Source organism: Galeopterus variegatus, unplaced genomic scaffold (assembly GCF_000696425.1).
Source record: "Galeopterus variegatus unplaced genomic scaffold, G_variegatus-3.0.2 Scaffold9761, whole genome shotgun sequence".
NCBI classification, from domain to species: Eukaryota; Metazoa; Chordata; class Mammalia; order Dermoptera; family Cynocephalidae; genus Galeopterus; species Galeopterus variegatus.
This window is the reverse complement of record NW_007735872.1, coordinates 60,646-72,149: the sequence shown is the minus strand read 5'-3', so window position 1 is coordinate 72,149 and position 11,504 is coordinate 60,646. Positions and strand designations below refer to the sequence as shown.

The 11,504-nt window shown below is 51.2% G+C and overlaps 1 protein-coding gene across 1 annotated transcript in view; it reads right to left on the bottom strand.

Moving 5' to 3' along the window:
- Positions 1–11: 11 nt before the first annotated feature.
- LOC103609558 (unhealthy ribosome biogenesis protein 2 homolog) overlaps positions 12–11,504 on the bottom strand; it is a gene marked incomplete at its 3' end in the record, with an annotated part of 18,760 nt that continues 7,267 nt past the window's right edge. Inside the window, 7 exon segments of the mRNA XM_008593864.1 lie at positions 12–104; positions 3,635–3,774; positions 5,566–5,640; positions 8,921–9,011; positions 9,013–9,268; positions 10,203–10,246; positions 10,521–10,631. Coding sequence (XP_008592086.1) covers positions 12–104; positions 3,635–3,774; positions 5,566–5,640; positions 8,921–9,011; positions 9,013–9,268; positions 10,203–10,246; positions 10,521–10,631 — 810 coding nt within the window.

Below are 11,504 nucleotides of genomic sequence, written 5' to 3'. Positions count from 1 at the left end.
GGCAGCAAGGCCCGCAGGAACTGGACGTCAGGGTCGATGCAGAGGTCCGGGATGAGGCAGACGCTCTCCTGCAGCAGGCCTCGCACAGCTGGAGACAGGGCCACCTGGGGCGGAAGGCAGACCTCTGTGAGAGCACCTGGGGACCTCCCATCTCCGATGTCCTCGGGAGACTGACAAGGAATTTCGACTTTTGCCTCCAAGTGGACAAAAGACAGACATCCAGCTTTGCACCTAACTCAAGTGAATGAACACTCAGATTTTTAAAGTTTATGTTTTGGGTAAATAGAAGCTAACTCAAGCAAACAAAAACCTCTGCAGACTCGCAGGGTAGCTTTGTGTGCTCTAAGGGGCATTTAGAATACAGGGGCCTTTAAAGTTAAAAAAAATCCTATAATGACAGCCACCTGCACATTGTGTCAAATCCCCTCCTTTAGATCACCTTGGAAGCTATGCGACCGTGGGACCACGGCAGCAATGTCACCGCGAGATGGTGACCCCACCCTGCCCTGTGCAAGGCAGGCGGGCCTCTGGCTCTGACGCCACAAAAACTCATCATCAGTAGGCCCACATGAGCCATCGACTCACATCCCATCACCCAGCAGCAGAAGTGACCTGTGATTGCCACTTAGATACTTTTCTTATTCCTGCCCAACCACAGCACAGCAGGTCCTAAATTCCTCCCTGGCCCAGAATGGCTGAACTGGATGCGTTTCTTCCCTGAAGTTCTCGGTTGACTCAAGGCTGGGCACGGCAGCAGGAGACAGGCCAGCTCCAACCCGGCTGCCTCTGACGCTCCACCCCAACTTCCAGAGCAGAGACTCGGACCAGTGTCCACCCAGAAAGGCAACAGGGCAAGCTCTGTCCCACCCACCACATCTGCTCGGGTTTCAGCTGGGCCAGGGCTGAACAGCGTGACACCTGGTGGCTGAAACAAACAGCAGGAGCACTGAAGAGCTCTGGGCACGATGGTGGCGCTGGATGCACAACATTGGGCATGTGTTTAACGCCACTGAACGCTACGCTTAAAAAAGGTTAAGATGGCAAATTTTACATTCTATGTATTTTACCACAATACATAAAAAAGCAGTGGTAAGGACCATGACAGGCACGGGATTTGGCTGACTATTAACACCCTGGTGACCTGAACAAATTAATGCCTCTCTGCAAACACACGGTACTAATGATGCATATTGTATTCACGAGGAGAACTCTGATTCAGGAAGGCAGACACTGGGAAGTATGTCCTTAAAGAGACAATTTGTTTCTGTCACTTAGATGATACTATTCTTCAAAGTTATGGTCCTTTTCATGTAATAATAGTTCAAGGATTTTTGACAGGTGATCCTCTCAGATTTTACCGTTTTACAGGTGATGGGAAAACTAAAGGACCGAGGGTGTAACGGCTTGACTGAGACTTCACAGCAAAGCAAGGAGGAGGGAAAGAAAAAAACAAAACAAAACTGGGACTCCCCAGGGCCACGCAGCTCGTCCGTGGCAGCTCTAGAGCTGAGCCGGGTGGTCTGCATCCGCCGCGCAGCCTCCAGCAGAGCTGGGGACTGAGGAAGGGCCGGGGACAGCAGGACATCCTCAAGGTTCAGATGACTCTTTTTTTTTTTTTTTTTAAAGATGACCGGTAAGGGGATCTTAACCCTTGACCTGGTGTTGTCAGCACCACGCTCAGCCAGTGAGCAAACCGGCCATCCCTATATGGGATCCGAACCCGGGGCCTTGGTGTTATCAGCACCACACTCTCCCGAGTGAGCCACGGGCTGGCCCCGTGATGACTTATTTTTAAAGCAAGAAAAAAAGTGGATTTCTGTAGCACTGAGGTCACTGGCTAACGAATGAGAACACATCTAAGTGGCTCACACGGACCTCAGACAGGAAGACTGGTGCAAACCACTGATGCCGAGCCGTCCACAGGGACATCTGCACACAGGGTGTGGGGGCAGGAGAGGATGACAGCAGCTGCCGCGCCCTGCACGTTGCTCTGGGGCTCACTGCTTCATGCAGGGGGCCGTCTCTCCTGACCCACACACACCTCACAGGTCGCCTGCCCTGACCACCCACACGTCCTACCCCCAACGCCCCTCTGCAGAAAAACGAGGGAGATGCAATTTCTTGAAGCTTAAACATGCTGGTCTAGAGAGACGGACAGCTCTCACAGAAGCCTCTAAGGCCTGAGGAATATTCCCTGCATTACTGAAGTAAAAAACCAAAGAAAGATAAAACACAGACTGCTGCCAGTGGATTCTGGGATGTCACAGCCTTCGCTAATCCCCGAGGCCCTTGGTTTTCAAGATTAAAAATAAAAATATAACTGATAAGCATAAATTAGACTTGAATAATGAGGCCAGAAGCCAGACACTCTTCCTAAAGTAACCTGAGAATAATAATCAGTGACATAAGGGTTTGAATTACTGCTCGCCTTCCTGGCCCTCCGGGAAGTGATACTATGTCTCATTTTATTCTTCGGTAACACAGAAAATAATGCCAGCTTACATATGAATGACCCGGGTGCTTGGGAGATATCGAGATTCTATTAAAATGCTAAGTGCAAGGAAATCAAACTAAGAACCCACACCTCATTCAAGGGAGACGGGAAGGGGCCTCCTGCTCATGCCCTGCAGCTCTTCCATGCCACCACACCACGACCCAGCCATACGCTCCCGTGCCGGGCTGCCCCGTGTCCCCACCTGCCCAAAGGACAGGCTGAGCGGGGCCGGTGGGCTAGGAAATCACTTGTCACAGACTTGCCTGAAACACGGTAGGGCTGAAGCCCATGCAGCCCTGACACCTGAGAGGTGCTGGCATCCCTGCCCCAACAGACGCACCAGTGACTTTACTATGTTCTTACAAGATTTGCAAAGGGGGGGGGTGGATATTCTACAAAGAGACAGAAAACGATACAAATGTTCATCTACACACACACATAGACAGATACACACACGGACAGGCTGGCTTTGCTTAGGCCCACGACATTCAACAAAGGGGGGGGGTGGATATTCTACAAAGAGACAGAAAACGATACAAATGTTCATCTACCACACACATAGACAGATACACACACGGACAGGCTGGCTTTGCTTAGGCCCACGACATTCAACTGAAGCAAAGCTAAGGTTTATAAATTCCTGTAGTGCACTCTGCGTGGGTCACAGGGTCTTCAGGAATTTGAAAATAGCACACTGACATTCCAAAGGGAGAAAACTGTTGAATAACCATCACCCATGACACTGAGTCAAAAAATCAGATTAATTTGAACAAAAGTATTTTTTTAATCTATCTGAACAAATCTACCTGTACCTCCACCTTGTCTCCCTCTTTCAGTGTCTGTTCAGCTCATTCCATGACAACAGACCCCAGAGTGCAGACCCACACACTCCTGCTGCCGGGGGTCCTCGGGACCCTGATTCCAGAGGCCCTGCCACATGAGAGCTCCGGTCCTTGCGTCTGGGTAGCATTTTCTCCCTATTCTATGACTCGAGGGATGCACTGAAACAGGCCCCCAGGTGTGCTGCAGCACGAGAGAACCAAGGGTCACAGAGCACCTTCCATGCCATGTCACTCGGTCCTTACAGTGACCCTGTAGCAATGGTGCCGAAGGACCACGCACGAAAGCACTTGGTGTTACGTTCTGCACCTCCGTCACGTACTGGGCCACCATACAAGGGGAAAACACGGTGAGGTCCTCGGTTCATGCACCGATGTGGCTGTACATCCCTTCCACCGGGCACGCGCACTCCACGACGATGGGCAGGTCATCCGTGCTTCCTACAGAGAGCAGAGTGCCCCGCTGATCAGTTCCACAACAGCGCGTCCTAACTCTTCCAGTTTTGTACCTTTAACACAGATGGAGATGATCTCAAGCCTTCTATCATTTTCAGACTCGTTAATTGGCTTATTTTGCTGATATGATAAGGGAGAAAAGATATGTCTAAATATTTCTCTACAAAACAAAGGAAATTTGCCCCAGGTGTGGCTGGACCCGTAGCTTTGGAAGACACAAGCTGGAAGACTTGGTGGCATCCACAAGGTGTTAGGTCTGCAGGCTTGTAGAATGCCAGGGCTCTGATGGCTTGGGAGCCTCCACCCTAATTTCAAAGGATGTATGGAAAAGCCTGGGGACCCAGGAAGAGATCTGTCACAAGAGCAAAGTCACCATATGGAGCCTTTGCTAGAGCAATGTTGAGAGGAAATGTGGGGTTGGAGTTGCAGCAGAAAAACCCCACCAAGTCCATGCCTAGTGGAGCCATGGGAGCAGGACCACCATAGAGACACCAGAACTGTACAGCTACCAGCGTGCAATGCCAGCCTGTGAGAGTTGAAGTATCACCTGCGACCAGGAAAGCCATAGGAGCAGAGTTGCCTGAGGACGTGGGGACTCAACCCCTACACCAGCCTGCAGAGGACATTGAACATGGAGTCAAGGTACATGATTCACCAGCTGTAAGATTTAATGCCTGCCCTGCTGGGTTTCAGACTTGCTTACAACATGTTGCCCCTTTCTTTTGACCTATTTCTCCCTTTTGGAATGGGAATACGTACCCTATGTTTGTCCCACCACTGTATCTTGGAAGTAGATAACTTGTTTTTAATTCACAGATAGGACTTTGGACTTTGGACTTTTGAGTTGAAACAAGTTGAGACTTTGGAGATGAAATGATTGTATTTGCATTTGAAAAGGACTTGAGTTGTGGGGGGCTAGGGATAGAATGGAGTGGATTGAAACTCACTGAAGCTTGAATTGTGACCCCCAAGTTTTACATATTAGAAACTTGGCCCCACTGTGACTGTGTAGAGTGTGGGAAACCCTACTACGGTCATGGAGAGGTGGGGCTTTGGGAAGGTGATGAGATTACAGGACCACGCTGCAGTGAATGGATTAATAATGGTGGTCAGGGGCGTGCAGACTCTGTCTGTTCTGCCACTTTCTGTCATGTGAGACCCCTGCATTGCTGTAAAGCCATTACCAAAGAAGACCCTCACCCCGTGTGTTTCCTGGACTTTGGACTTTCCAGGCTCAAATTTTGCTTTCTTATAAATCGCCAAGTTGCACGCATTTTGTTATAAACAACAGAAGTGGAGTGGTACATATGCTGTTGCTGCACGGCAGCTTGTGTTTCACTGGTAACACGACCTTGCCAAGATCAGGCTGGAACCGGAGCTCTCATGACAGGAGACGGCTTCCACCTGCCGGTTCCTTCTCGTCCAGTTAAACTGTCAACTCCTTAAGGGCAGGAATGGGGTTGCAGTCATTTTTATATCCCCTTTATATGGTATATATGCTCAATATCAATAAATATTCCTTAAATCTCGATACTTTTCCCCCCAGAATTTCAATTAGATGATGCCAGATGTACCTGCAGTTTTGGATATGGCAAAATGTGACAGTTTGAAATTAAGAATAATTACTTTGAATATTCATTTGATGATCCGAACACTTCTCCAATTTAAACTTGACCGAATAGCTTTATTTGCAGGGCCATATGTGGCCAGAGACGCCGCAGGGTAAATACACGTGAAACTGTGGAAAACACATCTGATACCGTTCCTCTGGGTCACCTGCATCTCTCTGCCACCCCCCATGCATAGCTGAGAACACCAATCTATTAAAACAGTTGAGGAAGGACAGGATGGCTTCAGCATCACCTGCAACAGAAGACAAGAGGATTACAGCAGCACGCGAGCCACCATCAGTTCTCCTCTGCAGAGGCTTTCGTTCTAGCTCCCTGCGCAGCCCTGTCCATCAGGAGGCACCAGCCGACCCTGTGGCCCGTGGCAGTCGTGTCCTGCATGGACACAGCGTGGCTGCTCACCCACCTCCCAATCGACTCTTCAGTCCTGGTTTGACTGTCGGGTGGCGATTCCACACTGCACGACTCAGCGATCTATGGGGCAATCCTGGCTTAGAATTTGCTAGAAGAAAGGAAGAAAGGAAGGAAGGGTGGAGGGAAGGAAGAAAAAGAAAAGAAAAGAAAGAATGAACCACAAGATTGCATTGAACTTTCAGAAGGAGAGAACAAACCTAAGGATACTAGACTGTGGAAAACACATCTGATACCGTTCCTCTGGGTCACCTGCATCTCTCTGCCACCCCCCATGCATAGCTGAGAACACCAATCTATTAAAACAGTTNTCAGTTCTCCTCTGCAGAGGCTTTCGTTCTAGCTCCCTGCGCAGCCCTGTCCATCAGGAGGCACCAGCCGACCCTGTGGCCCGTGGCAGTCGTGTCCTGCATGGACACAGCGTGGCTGCTCACCCACCTCCCAATCGACTCTTCAGTCCTGGTTTGACTGTCGGGTGGCGATTCCACACTGCACGACTCAGCGATCTATGGGGCAATCCTGGCTTAGAATTTGCTAGAAGAAAGGAAGAAAGGAAGGAAGGGTGGAGGGAAGGAAGAAAAAGAAAAGAAAAGAAAGAATGAACCACAAGATTGCATTGAACTTTCAGAAGGAGAGAACAAACCTAAGGATACTAGAGATGGAGGGGAGGGAGAGAGGGGGTTTGGGGAGCGACAGGTCGAGTAAAGGGCATAAAGAAAAATCATGATTTGTAATAGTGAATTTGCTAATAATAAAGAAAAATAATTTAAAAAAAGAATTTGCTGAATCTGTGCCTTTTACTCTAAGCTGGTTCTAATCCATTCTGGAAATGGGTAGAAATCAATACTAAGACTAACCAACAGCAACTATTTATTTCATGTACAGTTGGTACGAGAAAAAAGACTCCATAAAGCAAACTCACTTAAAATGGGGACCAAAACGTCCCAACTGACGGTGATGGAAAGTCTGCTTGGGACTCATCTCGAAAAATGAGACTGAAATGAGAAAACATGCTGCTTTTACATTCAACCACACTGTCCAGCAGAGCAGCCACGGACCACACGTGAGCAGACACTTCGGACAGTGACAGGTAGTTAGAAAAAAGTAAAATCAGATATCCAGTTCCTAATCACAGGGGCTGCACCTCAAGCGGTCAGGACACCCGCAGCCAGCAGATGCGGGGCTGGACGGTGCAGACACGGCGCACGCCCGCGGCCGCTGAACATTCGACTAGACAGCGCTGCTCTGATTCTTAGAAGGAACAAGCTGTAGATCGGTGTTGGGATTACTGTCTTTGCTATCATTTATGCAACGAAATTCTCAATAGCATAATACTACACCCTCCCCATCAAATTATCAATGTTGAAGCATGTTCAGAAAGAGGTCGTGTTTGCAAAAGCGTCCCAGAGCTCCACCACATCCCCAGGCCCTCTCTTCGTCCTCCGCCATCACATTGGTGAAAAGCACACAACCCCGGGACCAGGCTGTCTGGGTTCACACTCTGCAGCCTTACACGACCTTGAACAAATCATCTGCCTTGTGTGTGCACCTCGGTTTCTTCATCCGCAAAGTAAGGACGACAACAGGTTGTCACAAGGGTTGAAAAGGTTGAAACACATGGTGTTCAGAATGCATCAGCTGCGGACCGTTCTGGCCATGTGACTTTGTGCTACACCCTTTAGATTCTAGCCAGTGTTCATACCAAAGTGGACCTACTATGCACACCATCGACAGGTGAGCACTCGTGGGCTTCCACCTCAGTCCCACATGTGACAGGTGAGTGTGAGCTGCTACTATTAGTCACATCGGTCTTTACTGAAATTCATTGTGATCTAATTCCACAAAAGGGTAACTTGTTCATGGTTTTGTAGGAGATTCGAGCAGCTTTTTTCTTTTTTTTGGCGACTGGGTGGTACAGGGATCGAACCCTGGACCTCCTGGACGTTGGTGTTATCAGCACCATGCCACCATGCCCAACGAACTGAGCTAACCAGCCAGCTCCTCAAGCAGCTCTCTAATGCAATTTTCACCGACGTCATGAAATCCTGCGTCTTTCATAAGATCTGCAATTTCAGTGTGTAACTGATGTGTGTTACGTTTACACCGCACGGTCCCGTAAAAACCTAACGATCAGCACAGAGATGTGATAAAAAGATGCTGACAAGATGGGCCAAAAGTGCCTGTAGCTCGGGCGGGCTTTGGAGGGGGCTGACTGCACGAGTGTCTCGTCTGCCAGAGGACATTTTTCTTAAAAACTTCATTGCCAGCAGATCTCTATCCTTAGAACACAAACACTTAAAAATATCTGAGCGTGCCTGTGTGTGTGTACATGTATTTGTGGGTCCCTACTCACTGGCCGTGAGAACACGGGTCAAAGACACAGCTCAGTGACACTGGTCGTGTCACTTAGTGGGGCCACCACCCCCTTCACAGCCTCGCTGCAGGGGCAAGACACACAGCAAACATTCAGTAAATGTTAGCTGAACTGCAGTCCGATCCGTGGGACACGCCTCCTCGTCTCGGTGTAACTAAGGACCTCAGGCTGCCCCTCCCTACGTCCATCTGAGTTATAGGCCCAGCAAGAGAGCTAAGCAAGTGAGGGACTTGTTTAAACACATGATCTGCAAAACAGAAACATCTCTAAGGGGCTTCCTTAAATAGCAGCACACGGACACTACTGTGTCAGATCCCACAAAGATGGACTCACTCGAGCAGCCCGCTGGGAGGTTAAGCACTTCTGTGCTTGGGAAACCACTTTGGCCCTGGAAATTACTGGAACCAAACTTAACAAATCACTACAAACCAAGTGCCCTTGGGGACGGTTCCAGGATCCCTGCGGATGCCAAAATCAGTGGATGCACAAGTTCCTTACGTGAAATGCTGTAGTATTTGCACCTAAACTATACACATACCTCCGTGTACTTTAAATGTCTCTAGATTACTTGTAATAACCTAATACCATGTAAATGCTATACAAATAGTTGTTATTTTGTATCGTTTTTCATAGTTGCATTATTTTTTATTTTTTTCTATTGTTGGTTTTTTTCCTGAATATTGTCAACAGGTAGTTGGTTGAATCCACAACTGCAGACCCCATGGCTGTGTTTGCACCTTGGGGTGGCACTGCAGGATGTAGAACAGCATGCCGTGCACCCTGGGAAAGACACTGCCGTACCCCGGGGGGCTTCAGGTGCTGCAGAGGGACGGCCAGCAGGACGCTGAGGGCCCGGCTGACGTGGTGGGGGTTGCTGACGGCCTCCTCCCCCTGCTGCAGCAGCACAGCCAGCACGGCCAGGATGGGCCCGACCACCACGGAGGTGAGAAGGTCCAGGCTCCAAAATGAGCTGGTGCTGTCAACAGGCAGCCCCGACACAAGGCGATTCGTCCAGCTTCTCGGCACGAGGAAGCCACACGTGAGACATGCAGCACAGCACTCTGAGCTTTAGTTCTGCGTGTCTGTCACTGAACATCACTTGTTAAGCCTCTTACAAATCAGCTCTAGTTGAAGCTGTTCAATTTTCATCTGGAAGATAAAGAGAGCAGACTCAAAATGAGGGACAGCGCAGTCCTGCCTATGTGAGCTGCGACAGCCACCTGTGACTCCTGCCCAGACACCGAGCCTCTGTGAGGCCCTCTGGGTTCTGTCTCTAACGCCCTCCATCTGCGGGGTGTGCTGGCTGCGTGGCCTCTTGCCAGGCCTTGCCCCGCACCCGCGCGGATGCCAGCCAGTCCCCGGCGCCCAGCCCGCATCCCCTAACGCTCGCTGCACACTCGGGGACTTGACCCGCCTCAGCCACTAACACGAGTTATCCTCAGGATAACGTCGAAGCAGCAGAATTGAAAACGGGACAGGGGCCGGCCCGTGGCTCACTCGGGAGAGTGCGGTGCTGATAACACCAAGGCCCCGGGTTCGGATCCCATATAGGGATGGCCGGTTCGCTCACTGGCTGAGCGTGGTGCTGACAACACTAAGTCAAGGGTTGAGATCCCCTTACCGGTCATCTTCAAAAAAAAAAAAAGAAAAGAAAACAAGACTACTGTTTTCTTCAGAACATCAAGACTGCTTTTTAGATTCTTTTGCCCTGGGAATGTGCTAATCCAGGGCAATTTTCTCAGTGACAGAAGCCAGCGTTAGGGCTGAGGAGCGTACGACAGACGTGACGCCTTTGCACGCAGGCGTGAGAATGTGCAGGTCAGGCTTGTGAGGGGCAGAACCCCGAGACAGCCCCCCAACCTGGGCTGCTTTGGCTCTAGTGAAACAAGAAGCCGAGAGCCCTCGAGACACAAACCTAACATTCGGGTGTCACGACACCACCCTCTACCTGCAGCACGGCCACCCCAGTCTGCGAAGCGCCAGGCCCGAGGCACGCACACCCATGCTCCCGAGTAAACCAATGTGCTACACTGACCACGATGTCCTGTGGGGACAGAGAAGGCCCAGAATCCCTCCTCGTCTTGCCCCGACAGTCCTCGTGGGCCACACTGCAACACACTCTGCTTACCGTGGCCTAGCTCGTGCTTCTGATGCCCAAACATCCCTTCACACCCCCACACCATGGCCTCAAGCTGCCGACACCAGTGTGCCCAGGAAGGACAGCAACCCCGCGTCCCACTCACGGCCGTCTCCAGGAAGCAGCTCCAGAAACACGGTCTGCACAGCACCAGACGACAGGGGCCAGGGGAGGGACTCACCGCGAGAGCCATGATGATGTGGGGACACGCGTGCCACAGCAGACTTGCTTTCTCTCCCTGCAGCGGACAGTTCAGCAGCAGCTTGAGCAACGTGAAGGCTGACAAGACAGCCTGCGGGAGGGGCACAGAGTCAGCAGCAGAAACAGGGGCTCTGCCAGGAGAACTCCAGCTGGGGGAAGAGGCCGCTGTGGTGCTAGAGTGATAAAGAGCCTGGGGGACCCGGTGAAGGGGCAGGGCCAGGTCCTGAGGGCCATGCCCTTCACAGCAGCGCACAGACGGGAGGGAGCCAGGAGGAGCAGCTTCCAGCAGTGTCTCGCTGAGCCACGCACAAGAATGACCAGGACAATGAACCCCTCAGGACACAATGGGGACCTGAGACAGAGATCCCTTCTCACCAAGACCCTGTCCCTGCAGAAGATGCTGGCTGTGACTCAGAACTGAGCAAGGACTTTATGTGCCACGGACAAAAGGAGGGTGGGAAGGGAACAGAAACGGTGAACTGGGCTGGGTGCAGTGATCATGGGTGACAGCATTGAGTCCTTGGAGCGTGCAGCTGGGCTGCTTCATGATCCTGGCCCAGGTGGTCCACACGGTAACTCCAGCCTCACCCCAGCCTCCTCCTCCCCATCCAGAGCAGCACACACCTGACCACGACTGGCTTCCACCCTCTTCTCCTCCCTCTTCCTTCCCTGACTATGCACCCCAAGGTCCAGCTCCCCCACTCTCCTGCCCACCTGCAGGCACGACCCACCCAGGACCCACACACCTGTGCCCCCTTGCGTCCCTCTTCCCCAGTCACATCTTCTCTGCTACAGGACACACACATGCTGCCCGCACACTGCCCTAACCACACGTCGCCCGCACACCCACAAGCTGCCCTAACCACACGTTGCCCACACGCCCACATGCTGCCCGCACACGCACATGCTGCCCACACGCCCACATGCTGCCTGCACATGCTGCCTGCACACCCACATGCTGCCT